Here is a 16,009-nt window from a genome sequence, read left to right on the forward strand (position 1 = left end):
TTCGTAACTTTTCCTTATTTCTATCGCTGTCTTGCGCTTGTATATAGCCTTTCGCGGTTCTAGACGCGCTGCTCGCAATTGCAATTCAGAGTATAAATTGTGTCGTCCTTCCTTTGCCGGAAGTATCCGAGCAAAAAATAATATAAAAAGGAGAGGAAAATGAAGCCCTTGTGTTAATTCGGAGCAGCTTATCGCACCTTTACGTACGACCTCACATAGACAGTAGGAAGCCTACTACGACGTTGTGAGGGCTTTATGACGACCCTGTTATTAATGGGCACGCACATTGCACCACCAGTGCTCACATGCACCAGTATGTAGGTTGGACTATTTTGTTTACCATCATCCTCCTACCTGGCGTCGGCTAAGGAGCACACCGTATAAACTGCACCTGTGTCACCGCGTACACGAGATTCGTTCCAACCAAGAACGTAACTCAGATCCCAAATTCACCGGAGCTACCGTTCGCGAGTTGGGTCTCACGAACCTTCCGGTATAGTCTGACGGTTCTTCGTACTTTCGTCGGAAGGGGGGGGGGGGGGAGGCAACAGAAAACAGAAATAAGAAAGGGACACGCGTAGGGTTGCGTAAAAGGGTGCACCGACGTGTACACGCGTCATAATCTCACGTTTGAGGCCCTTGCCAGCTCTCTCTCTCTGCGTGATAGACAGGCAAGCAAGCGAGCAACCAGGAAAAGTGCGCACAGCTCTGCTGCTGCAATTTTCCGGAAGAAGACCTCCTGGGCACGCAATTTACCCTTCGCCCGAAAAGATTCGCCGCCTTCTCCGCCTCCTTCGTGTATACCAAGGAATCACGCCCGCCACGAAACGCAAAAACAAAAAGCAGGAATGAAAAAGACAGGGCTAGAAAAAAAAACGCGAAAAGGAAAGAGCGTGGAACTTTGTTATCGATGAGCCATCGCGCGCACGTACTATAGAAGAGAGAGAGAGGGAGAGAGATGGAGAGCAAGCGCAAACAAGGAAGTTGTGGTTGATGAGCGCGCAGAACAATAACGAGAAGAAAGAGGACGCGCAAACGAGAGCGAAAAAAAAAGGGGGGGAAGTTTGAGATACAGCGGACGGGGAGGCCTCAAGTGGACGTGCGGACAGCTGACTTAAAAAGCGAGGAATGAAGCCAAAGAGAAAAATATAAAACAACGCCCGAATAAACCCGCGCTTGCGCGCCGAGGAGCTGCCGGAGCGGATACAATGAGCCGCGTTCGGCGCCTCCCGCCTCCTTCAAGCTGCCAAAGTGCAGCCGGCTGCATCAGCGCCAAACGGGAGCGCGGAGGCAGTCAAGCCAGGCATTCCTGACCGCTACCTCTCACGTCTTCTTCGCCGCGGTCCCGCCGTTCCCACATTAGGAAGAAAGCGGAGAGAGAGAGAGGGTAGGCTTGACTCTTCTGAAACACCCTCCTCCCCCTTCCTCTCGGAAGGCCAGAGGACTCGGCGTGAGGTCAAAGGACGACCGCCCCGGCGAAACAACTACTATACGTACTACCGGACTTCGGCGGTACCGCGATGCACGGCGCGATGGACGACGGGCCGAGCCGCACGGCGCTCCCCGCGCGCACTTGCTGCCGCTTCGGCTCCCGCTACGGTGGCGGCGCGGCGCAGCGAATTCTGCCCCCTCCATAGCCGTCCCTCTGGGCCCGACCCCGACCCTGACCTTTACCCTCCTTCTCGTCCTCCTGCTGCTCCCGACTGCTACTATACGGCTGCATCATCATCGCGGCGTGGCGGGAGAGGGCGAGCGTGCGTCGTTGGTCGCACAAAAGAAAGCTACTGCCGCCGCCGCCGCCGCCGCCACTTTTGACCCCCGACCCTGCTCCGCACGTCTTCTCGGGGCACACATGCGCGCGCGCCCGCAGATACGACGGCCGTGTGACGGCGGCTGCCGCCGCTCTCTCCGAGATCGTGCTGCTGTGGCGCGCCGCCGGGGCCCGTTCGGTTTGCTTGCGCAGCGAAAAGGGCCCGAGGAGGAGGAGCCGTCTCCATGCGCTCGTCGGGATGGCAAAATCGCCCTTTGGCTCCCATTCTCTTTCTCGCCTGCATGGCCGTTCTGCTTTCGGCTTCGACCGCGCAGCTTTCCTTCCTCTCGCGTTGGTTCTATTTTTTTTTTGCTTCCTTTTAGAGAAAAGTTTTCTGCATATACACACGCGCCCGTGCGAGCCCGCGGCAGCCGAGGGAGCCGCTGACCACACGGCCTCCGGTGTGCAGGTGAATGATAGATGCCGTCGTGCCGACGGGTCACGAACCGGCGGGTCACGACGGCACGGCCAGGGCTGCTGCTGCTGCTCCTGCTACAGCAGCGGCCGGCGGCAGCAGCCTGTGGCCCCTCTCTGTTGCGAAGGCTTTCGGCGAGAGGGATGGCGGGAGGGGGGACGCCCCGCTATATCCACTGCTGCTGCCGGCGGCTCTGCCTCTCTCGGCGTCGTGACGGCACCCCCCCCCCTCCCTCCCCCCCCAACCAACGGTAGCCTTTCTCCGCCGAAAGAAAGGCTGCCCCTCCTTCTTCCCAGGCAGCAGCCAGCGGCAGTAGTCCCGGAGCGTGCACCTACTGTGTCCGCCGCCCCTTCGCCGCGCAGTTCGCCCGGGCGGTTTGTTCTCCCGTCGTGGCCGCCCGTGGCTAATAAGCTGGCAAGCTGCAATTTTAAAGCCGCGTTCGGAGCACACGCGGAGCCAGGCAGCGGCTCACTGTTACGAAGGGGCGGCGGGTCAGCCATGCCTTGCCGAAGAAAAAACAAAATGAAATGAAAGAAATGGGGGGGGGGGGAGGGGGAGTAAGGGGGCGTGAGGCACGACACGCACCTGACAGGTATGCGCCTCTTGTCGTATACGTCCTTCCGTTTACCGAGTGGAATTCGGTAGTCGCCTTCCCCTCGCTGGCCTCCCGCCCGCCGCTGTTGGCCTCGACTTCTCCCTCTTATTTGCCTTGCGGTCTCGTCTGTTGGTAGGGCGGTGAAACCGCGTCATGAGTGAGAACTCTCTCTCTCTCCACACCTTTTTCGCTCTCTACCAGATTTCCTTCGCGACGCAAGTGGAGAAAGAAACCCGGAACCGATAGTGAGCGCCTTTCGTCAGCGTGTCAAATGAGCTGGAAACGAGAGCGGCCGCAATTTTCGTCGCTGCTTGGAGAAAGACCGGCAGACATACGCAACTGCAGCTGTGTTTGCAGACACTCGCTTTCGACGATTAAGAAGGGGAAGCCACAAGCAGAGCGCCGGTTATTGTGTTTCTTTTACCCTGAAACTGCGGCTGCCATCTCAGTGTTTATCGTTTAGCTGGCCTTGTTCAATGACGTCGCGGTTTCCTTATTCCTCGGCTTGGTCGGATGAACAGCGGTATCAATACATTTCGCAATTCTGGTGCGCGCCGCTCTGTGACACTTCGCGTCGAACAGACTCTTGTTCTGCGCTGTTTCCTTCTGGTGTTCGAAGGGGTGAACGAGCCACTGAATAATGCAACTCGCCGGTGACGCTCAAGAACATGTCTGCCCTCCTGCTATATGTGCCGCTTGTTTCTTTATTATATTTTTGTGCCCTTCTGTGCACGTGCTTATTATCTTTCACGGGGGTGGCTGCACGTCCGTTGGCATGCAGCCGCAGAAAGCTCGCTTTAGTGGGTTGCCAGAACGCAACCAGATAATAAAGAATCGGTAGATAACTAAAAAAAAAATATCACAAAGGAAGTCACTGCATGACAAAACTGCGACCTCTCTAAGAAATTGAATAGCCCGGAGGAGAACGAGCAGAAACACACGTACAAAACCTCATAAGTGTTTTGAGCAGGTACACTTGCGTTCGGAGATGAGTGGACAAAAAAGCTATAGATAAACTAAAAGTGCGGAATATGGGTAGTCGAGGAGACGGTATAACGAAAGGGCACTCAACGCGCCGATGGTGTATAGTCTCCACGCGCTTTGAATTCGTGGCTGTATGACGGGCGGTACGTATGCGTTACTATGCAGTAGCAGCAGTGGTGGGGCACGGCATTTTGCGCGCTAGAACGGGCGCCTGGCGAGCGACTTCAAAAAGGGGAGTTGCGTGATCGTTCGAGATTTCAAAAGGGAGCGCGCGCCGCGCTGGAGTGAAAAGAAGGTGGCGAGACGGATGAAAGGATGATGGCGGGCTCAGAGAGAACGAATTTCGAAAGCAGGTGCGGAGTGGAGAATGAAATGGGAAGTGGGGAGGGGGAAGGGGGTGCTGCTGGCACGATATTTAGACCTCGAATCTTCTCCGCTTCTCTCCTGTCTTTGTTTCTTTCTTTTTTTTTCATTTTGTACCTCGGTTCAAGCCGGTCGCCTCTGTGCTCTGCAGGTATACATACAGAACACAGAGAGCAGTCAGATTTTACTATAGCTTCGCGCGTAATCTATGCGATTTTGGACACTCGCGCGGCTTCTCCTGGAACCTGTACGCTTTCTTTTTCTTAGCCTTTCTTTTATTTTATTTTGCTGCTCGTGTTTCTCAGCGTTGTTCTTTTACTGGGTCTTATTGGAGGAGACAGAGAAATAGAAAAGAGAAGAAGCAATATAAAAGCACGACGTTTGCTGCATATATACGGTTTGCCCGGCTCGTCATTCACGCTGGCCCGTTGTTATCTGCTGGCGTCATTGTTTGGCCGGGGCGGATTCTGCCGACGCCAGGAGAAGGTGGAGGAGAGGTCGGACAAAAGGATGAAAAGGTTCGCATGGCACGGTCGTCAGGGGTCAGTAGCCACCGGTATCCCCCTCTCTCTCTTCTTTTTTTTTGGTCAAGATTCGAAGAGACGATGACGACGACGCGTTTCCCGCCCATATAACCTTACGAGGATCCGCCAGCGAGACGAGACCCCGCCTGATGAAAAGACCCGAGAAGGACGGATCCAGAAAAAGAATAGCGAAACAAAGACTACGAGAAGGTGTAGAGCGAGTCTGCGACACTATATGTACTGGCGAGTGGCGTTGCGCTTCCTATAGCAGCGCTCGCGAAGGTCGAGCTTCTTGCATTATAGTTTCGAGAAACTCCGGGAGACCGCGCCTGATATTATCGCTCGGAGCCAGCCGTAGACGTGATGACTGCCCTCTCCGTAGCGCTTGATCACGCTCGCGAGGTAGCGGACGCGCCCTGTGTGAACGGGCTTAGTGTGAACCGCGAAAAGCCGCGCGTTTTTTTTTTTTTTTTTTGCCGCTGCGCGCTCTTAGTATATCCGTACTATAGTGGTGAAAGGGTATTGTGCGAACTCTGGTAGGGGATGACGGGGCGGTCGTGGATGTCACCGGTCTTTCCCCTGAGAGTTTTCGTATTTTTTTTTTTTTTGATGATGAATGCCGCGAAGCACCTTGTCCTTCGCATTTGGTCCCTTTGTCCTTTCATCCGTGATTCCTTGTCTCCTTTTTTTTTTCGTAGCGGAGATATGGACGTGTGAACCGGCCGTTCTTGGGGTTCTTACGAACTGCCAGGTGTCCCTCGACCGGCGGGTGTTGATGCCGCGTTGTGCGCGTACATGTGTGGCTCGCGATTTGAAAAGAGCGGTCTTCGGTTAGGGTGCCGCTGCTCAGCACACGAGGAGGATTGTGTGGCACTACCGATGCCCGGAAAAGCCGTTTTGTCGCAACGCTCCTCTCCGGGAACACGCTAATGATCGTATAGTGATAGTGAAAACGTGAAAGTATAGCGAAAATGTAAGAGGGGGCGATTGTCCCGTCCTATATCGTGTACGTACCCCTTGTGCTGAATGCGGTATTTTCATCTTTATTCTATTTATTTTTTGGCAGTTTTACTTTGATAACAATTTTTGTAACGACCGCGTCGTACGCGCTCGATAAAGGGACGGAGAATTCGCTCATTTATGCACGGCGGAACGCTTGCCGTCATTGAGGAGCAGACGGCGTGTTTGGTAACCAAGGTGACGCTGGAAGATTGTGCGGTATTGCATTCTAAGCTTATCCAGCGGGTTGTGTTACTCAGAATCATGGCAACCTTCGTAAAACTATTAGTGTCCGAAGCACCTGATTTCACCCAAACGTTTGAGAAACGAAGCGTTGTGTTAACAATCTGGCCAGGACGCCGTGATTTAGTCAAGCTAATCAGATCGCGACTTGCCGTACCACTCCTGCAATAGGAAAAGCAGAATCTGACGTACAGGGGTAATTCGAGAACGCTGGAAGAAGCCTTCGTCCATGCAGTGTGGTGGAAATGGCGGTCGTGGTGGGGATGTTCACGACGATCTGAACGTAGCCTGCCGCGTTCACAGACTCCACGAGTCACTTACGCGTTCTATACAGTGCTGAGTGTACACCTCCTGCGTTTGCGTCTCTTTCGTCCACGCGTGGCCAGTGCTTTCCAGTTGTTTCGAACCACTTCCGCCGCGCGCCTTTCACATCTCGACGTCGCAACCTTCCACGTACACGGCAATCCACAAAGCGGTTGGAGCGTGTTTTTTTTTTTTTAATGGGGTTTTACGTGCCAAAACCACTTTCTGATTATGAGGCACGCCGTAGTGGGGGACTCCGGAAATTTCGACCACTTGGGGTTCTTCAACGTGCACCTAAATCTAAGTACACGGGTGTTTTCGCATTTCGCCCCCATCGAAATGCGGCCGCCGTGGCCGGGATTCGATCCCGCGACCTCGTGCTCAGCAGCCTGACACCATAGCCACTGAGCAACCACGGCGGGTTTGGAGCGTGTTGTGCCGGTGGGTGCGCTGCTGGTACGCATGCATATCTCGTGGCACGCGCCCCGCTACATCAGTGCGTTGTGAAAGCGTGTTGCGATCTCAGTGCGTCGCACTGCAGCGTCTCGTGTATATATACATAAGCACGCGACGGCCGCGATCGGAACGAGCCGGAGCGAGTCACGCCTTCCTGCATCGAGCGCTTCCTTTCGGCAAACGGCGCGTCACGACGCCTGTCGCGCGTTCTTGATTTGCGTGGGAAGTGCAACGAGGCATAGGCTGTCCGTCGAACTGCTCTGTGTGGTGGCGCCGGCTTTCCTATAGGCCCACGAAAAGCGGGGTTGCTTTAAGGACGACGGAGGAAGCCTGCACGCAAATCGTGAAGCGATTGATGTCTGGTGGAAGGCACTGTGCTTGCGATTAGTCGGGTTGGTTGGTGGTAGATCTTGATCGGTTGTTTGTGTACTCGAGGAGCGCTGTAGCAACAAATCTTGGCGTCATGCCTTCGATCGCGTCTGAATTGAATGAAGCGTAAGATATCGCAGTAAAAATAGTAATCGTTGCTGCGTGTACTGTTCGCTGGATGACGAGAAACCGTGAGCAATCGTGAGGCCGTGACGGCACGGCTTATATAGCAGCGCCAACAGGCAGGCATCCGTCAGGTGGCATGCGATCATCGGCGAATGAAATGCTGCCGTCGCCACGTGTGTTAGAACCATCTAATCTTGTTTGTGTGGCCAACTGGGCAGTGTGTGATGCGCGAAAGGCAATAGATTCTCCTTGAGCTATATGTCTCTCCGGTTCACTCAAGGGCGTTTCCTCTTTCTACCTGTGCAGAAATTCCGGGAGCAGTCGATCGACGGCACGAGCCTCCCGCTGCTGACCGAGGACCACCTGACCGTCTACATGGGCATGCGGCTGGGGCCGGCGCTCAAGCTGCGCACCACGCTAGCCAAGCTGACGGGCCGCTGCACCGTGTGCATGCACTGCATCCACTGCCACGGCGAGGAGAACGACCGGCGCTCGACGTTCTCGGCGTCGCCGGCCTCTTCCTCGACGCCGACCGCCCCCGCCGCGTCGGCGGCCGCTTCTTCGGCGGGCTCCGCCGCCGCGCCGCCCCCGGCACCGGGCACCCCCATCGGGGCGAGTACGCCCCCCGCTCCCCCGTCCGCGACGCCACCCAGGGCGTCGCCAGCGCCCGCTCACTCGCCGGCGTCGAGCAAGTGAGCTCGCGTGTCGACTCCGCAAGCACGGTCGCGCACGCTGCGATTGGAAGAGACCCTTGCTCACCACATGCCCCGAAAGGAAAGGAAGGAACGCATGCCCGTGCTCAAGGACCCCGAAAGCACATCCGTGCTCGTTGTGTGTGTGTCTGTGCGCGCGTGTAAAAATGCCGCTCGAGCGAACGCGCCACCGTCGTCGCCCTCCTGCCCAGAAGTGAGACACGCGTTTGTCTCTCTCGCAGCGCAGCGTCCCACACGCGAAGTCAAAAGCACGGACTCTTTTATCTTCTCCTCTGTCTCGCCCGAAAGCGAGGGGAAAAAAACCATCTCCTCAAACAAAGATGGCAGTGGTAGCGCCGTCAGAACTGCTGGAGAGTCGTCCGCTGTGCGCGCCAACCAACTCCTTTTTCGTCTCCTGGCCACCGTCGCTTGCGAAGACCGCAGAAGTCAAACGACGGCGACCTCGTGAACCGCTCCTCTTGTTGACGCTACCCCCGTGAATGTGCGGTGCGCGCCCTGCCCCGGACGAACTCTCTCCTGGACGGCCACCTCGGTGTCGGTGAACGCCTCACAACGAGCCAACGTCGACGGCGACCTCCTCCGCCCCACAGCGGACTCCTTCGCGACAAAGAAGTTGAACTGTGTGTCGGCGGACAGACGGACAGTGAAACTGGCGTCGCATTTCCGGCGTGTCGCAGAAGGGACACGAACTGTGCCGTTCATGCTCCACCGCGGACTCGAAGTGCATGGGTCTTTTTCTTTTTTTGGCAGATTGATGTCCCGCGCTCGTGCACGCTAGACCCGGTCGGTGCGCGCACATTCGAACCGTTCTCGCGATGCCGCGCCGAGTGCATACATGTCACGAGCCCTTCTCGTCTCCTCTTTACCGTCCTGGTACGCAGAGACCGGAGACGATCCGTGACGGTTGGCGAAAGCGCTCGCGTCGCTCAATTGCTTTATTTCTTTTTGTGGCTGGCCGAAGCGACGGCCCAATAATTTATTCAACCCGATCTCGGAGTTAGGAAAGTTTATCTCTCACTCACTCTGCACTCTCTGTCCCCCCTATGGATATACGCGTCCTAAGCAGTGCGCAAAGAGTCTGCTCCCGCGAGGCGAAAAGGGGACAGAGACACAATTCCGCAACCTTCCCCGTATCCATTTGTCCTCCTGTCAGGTCGGTGTGTCAACTTCATTGTGTGTGTTTTTTTTTTCATCTAACGCTCAACGCTGACCGTTTCTCCTGTCCAGGTGTGTCGAGTACGCGCTTGTCTCGCGGTCGCGCGGAAGCCGAGGTTGACACACACACACACACTGATGCACGCGGGCGATTCTCTGCGACATCTAACGACAGGGCGATGTAGACGTGTAGCACGGTCGTGACATCCTGACAGGGGACGCAAAGACGGCATACAATATACAGGAAGCTTTATCGTCAGTCACGGCACGGGGTCTTGAAAGAGTTGCACGACCCCCGCATGAGCGGAGAACGGATCCCCGTCATGACGACAAGAAGTAATAATGACAATAATAATAATAATAATATTGAAGATGGCGACGATATGATCGCGTACGTTGTGCTGCTCTGTAAGGAGTGAGTGATGAAGGCATCATCACGCTGTGATTGCGATATCTTCGGGAGGCCTGGCGTTACGCGTACGCTACCGCAAGTAGCGGCCCGGCCTGTCGCCTCACAATTCATTCCATGAAGAAAAAAAAAAAAATCTCGTTAGTTCTTTTCTCTTCGGTTGCTTGTTTATTTTCTTCTTTCTCGCATTCTTTTATTTTTTACTCTGTTTGGGTTCTACCTTCGTTTGTGAGTCAAGGGTGTTTAATGTGTCTCGCCTGTCACGTGTATTACTCATTCATGCGTATGGTTGTCAGCCACACACACCTTTTCACTGCATGCGGTCGGAAACCCCTCGTTGTAAGAGAGAGAAAGAAAAAAAATGTCCTCACATTCTTTCTCGTCGCACTGTTTCCCAAGCGATGTGCAAGTGGCTGTTTCCGGCGAACTTTTGAAAGAGCTCATGGCTATACGATGTTGACAGCGGCGGGAACGGCCCGGCCGTGATTCTCGACAGAACCATATTTCATCCGCATGATCTGTTTCATCTTATGCGAACTGTTAAGGTGTGACGAAGCTTATACCATTAGCGGATTGTGTGTGCGTGTGAGCTCCGCCTATCACCCGTCCTTTCTCCATCAGAGCTGTGTGTTCTCAGAAATATCTTCTTTGATTTCGTTTTCATTTTTTGAATGGTTCTTGTTCGCGTTTGGTGATCTCATTCTAGTCATAACCGATGCTGAAATGACATATGTGAATTTGTTTTGCGAAGCAAACGAGTGCTACTTTTTTTATATGTGTGTGGCGAATCGAAGTTTATGCTTCTTATTTTTCATGCAAAAAAAAAAAAAGGCTAGAACATTCTACGCGCGTACCTTTTCAGTGTGGGGTCAGAAAAAAAAGAGAGTTTGTGTGCTTAACTGTGTCTGTTTATTTTACCTTTTGTGTATTCGGCAAAATCTCGTGGTTTCATAGTTTCTCAAGTCGTGCGATTTGACTGCCGAGTCAACTGGCGCTCTAATAAACGGCAAAGGATAAAAGAAGGCAGCCGCCTCCTGACTAATGAAGCAGTGAAAGTTTACATGGAACCTATACGTCGAGTTCTGACCACACTTTGCATGGTTGTGATGAATGGCATCGCGGCTAATATATACGCTCATGTATTTATGCCTTGCCAAATACTGTTTCCTCCTCCTAGTTTTCTTGGTTCGAATTACTCCGTTTGCCAAAATTATCGGCTCGCTGCGTTACCGACAGTAACTGCCTTCAGTATTAAAAAAATATAAAGCAGACTGCCAATTTCGCTCAATTACATTTTCGGAAACTAGACACCATGGGTGCGAAATAATGATGCACAGATGAGACTTTTACATACAGGTGCATTTCGAATCCCAGGGCGAAAGGGAATAACAGTCCTTTGGCAAGAAAATTCACGTTATGCCTAAACTCAGCAACTTTGAACAGAAGTTACGAAAACAATGGGGAGATTCCTGCACTTCTTCAAAACGTTCGATTGTGAAACATCAAGATCTCAGTGCCAGATTAAATATCGCTCTATCAAAATGGTGTCCCGCGAAACAAATTACAGCATTGCCCGACTGAAGAGGCAAACTCCGCGGCATTCATTAGAGCTGATTCTTCCACTGCTTCCGGCGCTGTAGTTTGGCCCACGAGTCGAAACATCGAGCGAAAAAAATTACCCTCAAACACTAACTCGGAGTTTGCTGGAACCGTGCGGAAATCTTTAATTGGAGGCAAGCTCAGCATCCCGGCCATGAGAACCACTGTTCATTGTGTCATCACTCTGTGTTGTGGGCAGCGCCCAGTATTGATTGCGGTGGTTTTCCTCGCGAGACAGATTCTGTTGTTCCTTCAGTGATAACGTGTGTCTGTGTGCGTGTGCTGTTGCTTTTACAACACATTTGAAAATGTTTTTTCTATTTTTTTTCTTGGCCGCGGTTTCAGGTTGAGTCCGCTGTGCCGAGCGGTATTTGTTTTCCGCCTGCGGGATTTGCCTTTCCTCTGTTCTCACTTTGCATATTCTTCTCCTCCTCTCTTTTTCTGTTTTGCGAAAGGAAGCAAAGAAGCCATTTCGGGGTTTATGTGTTCTGAGCGCGCTAAAGTGAGTTATGTGTCGGCGCCCCGAAATGAAAGATGGAAGTTTTTAATATATTTGAGTACCTCTATTTAAAAGAAAAAAAGAAAGGAAGATGACCCGGATGTAGGTTTCATTGCGGAACATTGTACATACCGATGTATATTGCATGTAAAATCAAGGTTCGAGAGATAAAAACGTCGTCTACCCGTGAAGAAAACATCTTGTCTTGTGTCCCTCTGTACTCGTCCTTGTCTTGAGGTTGTCCTCAGCAGACTGACCCTTGACAGCAAACAGAGAACCAAGGAGGTTGTGGGTAAGATCAGTATATTGAACTCAAACGACAATATACAGCACGCCGCCAAGCACCATCTCGTAATCATCGTGTGATGACCCAGGCAAATCGTTTACACAGGAAGGTACGTGAATGTGTGCTAAGCCTAGCTGTGATGATTCCTGACAATGAATCGACGTCCTGCCCGCTTTGCTGAGCAAACAAGTATACGCAGATTTCGCAAACATGCACTGACCAGAAAAAACTTGTGGAGCAGCTAACTTCGTCACCATGAACTGATGACTTACTGACTATCGCCTACATAGAGAGCTGATAGCCTCTGGTCTACACCTTGCGGCTGTTTCTGCTGCACTTCTCGTCAATTCCTGCATACAAAAAACGTAATTACGGATCCGTCTAAGGAATTACTTATTTGGCCGTTGAAAAATGCAGAGCGAGTGGGTGAAGAGATTGAATTTTATCTAGGCAGTGCGCGATGTAGTAAGTCGGTGATACACAGGGAAGGGGGTAACGGTATAGCTGCATAGAAGGCCAATATGTCCATACGCCGATCTACAAAACCTCGAGTACACACAATGTTTATGTTGAAAATGTGGCATTACAGAACCTAACCTCCCCCTTACTGGTGTGTGACTTGGTAAATTAGAGCAATAGCCACTTATTGCCCAGACCGTCGCTCAACAGACCATCCTTGGCTTACCACGCTGCTCGACTTGAATCACACAAGACAAGCACAAACGATGGCATGAATTCAGCGCTTCAAATCTCGCCCTTCACCAAATCATGGGTATGACGATACCATCTCTGCTGAAAGGTTGCACAGGTATAAGTTCTATACTACGGTTTCCCTATAGCGTTCAGTAAAAATGGTACACAGACGACATATAAGATTCTTTAAGTGAACACCAAAGTGCTTCGGCGTAGTGTTTCCTCTCCTAGAACACTGAAGGGCAAAGATGGTTGCCAGCCCAGCCAGAAAGCGCAGGGATTGAAGCAGCCTTCAGTCCCTGAGGTGGCCGTGTTGTGCGGGCAGCCCACTGCGCGTGGTAAGGAATCTCCACGGTCACAAACTACAGCTGTGGTCTGCCTGTGGTATATAATAATCTACGCAGGCGTAGTGACAAACGTTCTTAGTTCTAGCAAATAATGAAAAGGCGCATATGACGGCTTCCAGGAAAACAAACAATATAAGTTGTGAGACATTGCCTGCAATAATGCGATAACGGATGAATGTGGGTCCTAAAGCTTTCTATCACATTTCCTATGGCAAAGGACTCATGTACCAAGATCTTCCCGTAGTGAAACACTGGCCATAATCAAATGTGTGTCGCCCCTATTTTGCATAAGGTCATGGAAATATCGCCGAGCCGTTCGACACCGTCTTGCCATTCTATAGGCGTGTAAACAAACGGATGCTTGTGGCGTAGTGTCCAGACAAAATGCGGCGAGCTAGCCCACCGATCACCGGACGCTAGTAATCGCTACACTGTATGGACCTTCGGGTCATGACCACTTTGGCCACATATCAACAAAAATTAAGCCTCGGTAATGGGCGAAGCCGCTGGACTCCACCTCATTAAGCTTGTCGCCGTTTACGCGGCACACCCAGCACCGTGGGCATTCTCGGTCGCATATACATATACGCACACACGCATCGCGCGCACACAACGCCGCACTGTAAGCGGGAGCGGGCAGCGATTGATGACATCCCCGGTCCGCGGTAGCCAGCCGGGGGATTTATCGTTTATCACCAGGAGCGATGAAGCAATCAAGGCAGCTCGGTCGCTCGATTCATTCCGTTTTTTTTTTCTTGCCGAAACGTCGCCCCCTCACTCAGCTCGACAGTTTGGCCTCGGCCGACCCTGTACGCAACAAGTGCGGGCAGCGTATGTGCGTGCGTTTTTCGGTATACGCTTGCGCCTGCCTTCGCGGACGCGCTGCGTCTTCGTTCGACAAGTGCACGACGTTTTCGGCGCGACAAACCGGCAATTACGGCCAAGCCCACGCTCCTGGTATGCCGCTCGTGGGCCCCCGACCGCGCGGCGCTCACCCGTCGCCGGCCTCCCCGTGCTACCTCGGATGCCGCAAGCCACACGCATACGCGCTCGGGAGTGGCCGGCAACTCATCATGCGGCGCCGTAACGAGCGCGACGAGACGGCCGGCGGAGTATTACCGAAGAAAGCCGCTGCACACACCTCGCGTGCGTTGCTCCTCCGCGCCTCCAAAGAAATCGTGGCCCGGGGGCACGGGTTTGGCTCCGTGGAAGCAGGTCCGACGGCGAGGATTCCTCGTTCTCTCGGCCTCTTTCTATTTCTCGTTTTTAGCGTCGCAAACATCGATCTTGCGTCGAGCCACGACAGATTACTTTGGGGAAGCGCCGGCAGACGTCAACGTTAATAGCGATCACGCGGTGCTCCCTACTTGTTGGGCGTTATTAAAACGAAACTGTTCGGGACGACCGCCTTCGGCGCCGTCGGCTCCTTGAGTGTGTGCAGCTCGCGCGGATTAGTCGTGCTCGCATCAACCTGATTAGCTGAATGTGATTGCATGTCTTCCTTGTCTGCGCACATGTATAGCTATGGGCCAGCTATAACGTTCCGTCAAATGGGCTAAGGTTTCTTTGGACAGTCTGCCGCGTGTGATTAAACTCAGTTAAAAGGCAGGCAACGACGGAGATTTGTCGCGAGCGATTTAAGGCTTGCAATTTAGTTCGCTATGTTCGTCCACACTTTCTGTTTCGCCGTCATTGACAAGTCTGGCACCTCTCGGAGTGAAAAAAAAATTGAGGATTTTCATGATACACTTGAACTAAAGTATGCAAAGTATGCGAAAGCATATGCGGTATAAGCATATATATATGTATATATATATATATATATAGTGTTTATATATATAGTGTTGTCTGATTGAGCTCTACAACACCAGGCGGCTGCACCGCTCCGGCAGCTCACGTTTACGCCCCCGACCATCCGGTAATCCGCCCCGGTTTGCCGGAATAGCGGACACGCTAAAGGTGTCTATTGGGTAGCCTCGCTGTCTATAGCCACAACTCCCGAGACCAGCCCCATGGGGACGCAAGGGAAGCGCCGTGCGGCTGCGGCTAATGGGACCGAGGGCTTCATAGACTCCCCGTCGAAGGATCTTGCGATTTCCCTTTATGTTTTCTCAATCCCTCGCTGAAATGCAGGATGGTAACACTCGTCATTGGCGTCACAGGGAACATGGCATCTGATGTATAACTGCAAAGGCGAAGTACCGCGATACGCGTACGTATACGCATGCGAAACTCCTCGCACGAAGGTCAGCACAAGTTTCCGCAGAGCGTATGTCTTCGTTACGCCTGGGATGATTGGGATTAACAAACATCGGGCCTCTCGGTTCGGTCCCCTTCACTTCTTCTAGTTTATGCCAGCGAGCCCTTCAACGCTGACCCTGTATTCTCGTAGACGTGCAAAAATAGTTAGGATAGGGATAACCTTAATAAAGTGCCGGCAAACGACGGTTTAACGCGTCGTGACGCTGGCCAAGCGTCGACCCAGGGTTATACCCTACTCTGCACTAGCCCAGTTGAGCCCGTTTGTAGTGGGCCATGAGGCTTGTGCTTTTCGAGTGCACCCCGGGCCTGCTGGGCGGGCCATAGTTGTGAGTCCTTGTCTGCAGACTGCAGTGCACTTTAAAGTTAAAAATAGCTAAAACAGAAAGAACTGCAAAACAGAAATGTATGCTGCTGTCTCTTTCTTTCTTTCTTTCTTTCTTTCTTTCTTTCTTTCTTTCTTTCTTTCTTTCTTTCTTTCTTTCTTTCTTTCCGCTACTCCTTCTCCGTCGCCTCAGTTCGTCAAGGAAGGCGAGGAGGAAAAAAACAACAAAATTCAAGATAGTATCACAACGCTTACAAATTTGAATCGCGTTCCAGCAAGGCCATGACGCACCCACAGAGCCTGCTGCTGCCGACAACGCTCTCGACTTTGCCGCTCACAGCAATTCACTCGATGCCTGGCTAAGAAGAAAGAGAAGAAGAACAGGCGAAAAAAGAATAAGGTGAGGCGAAGCGAAATGAAGGTGGTCGGCGCTGTTTGTAGTACGCTGGCGCGCCACCCGAGAGCCCGTATATACCTGCGAACACACACACGTGCACTGCCGGAGCAAGCACAAAGCTGCAGCGCGTGGCGGCCCAT

General features: G+C 52.6%; 1 protein-coding gene across 7 annotated transcripts in view; it reads left to right on the forward strand.

The window, feature by feature from the left end:
- Window positions 1–11,752, forward strand: part of LOC135904617 (sterile alpha motif domain-containing protein 11-like) — a 523,025-nt gene extending 511,273 nt beyond the window's left edge. For all 7 annotated transcript variants that reach the window (XM_070534069.1, XM_070534065.1, XM_070534066.1 and 4 more), the window contains exon 7: window positions 7,494–11,752. In XM_070534069.1, the coding sequence (XP_070390170.1) occupies window positions 7,494–7,883 (390 nt within the window). In that variant the 3' untranslated portion in view covers window positions 7,884–11,752. The remainder of the gene's footprint in view (window positions 1–7,493) is intronic.
- Window positions 11,753–16,009: the final 4,257 nt, after the last annotated feature.

The sequence above is a fragment of the Dermacentor albipictus genome, chromosome 2 (genome assembly GCF_038994185.2).
Source record: "Dermacentor albipictus isolate Rhodes 1998 colony chromosome 2, USDA_Dalb.pri_finalv2, whole genome shotgun sequence".
Taxonomy (NCBI): Eukaryota; Metazoa; Arthropoda; class Arachnida; order Ixodida; family Ixodidae; genus Dermacentor; species Dermacentor albipictus.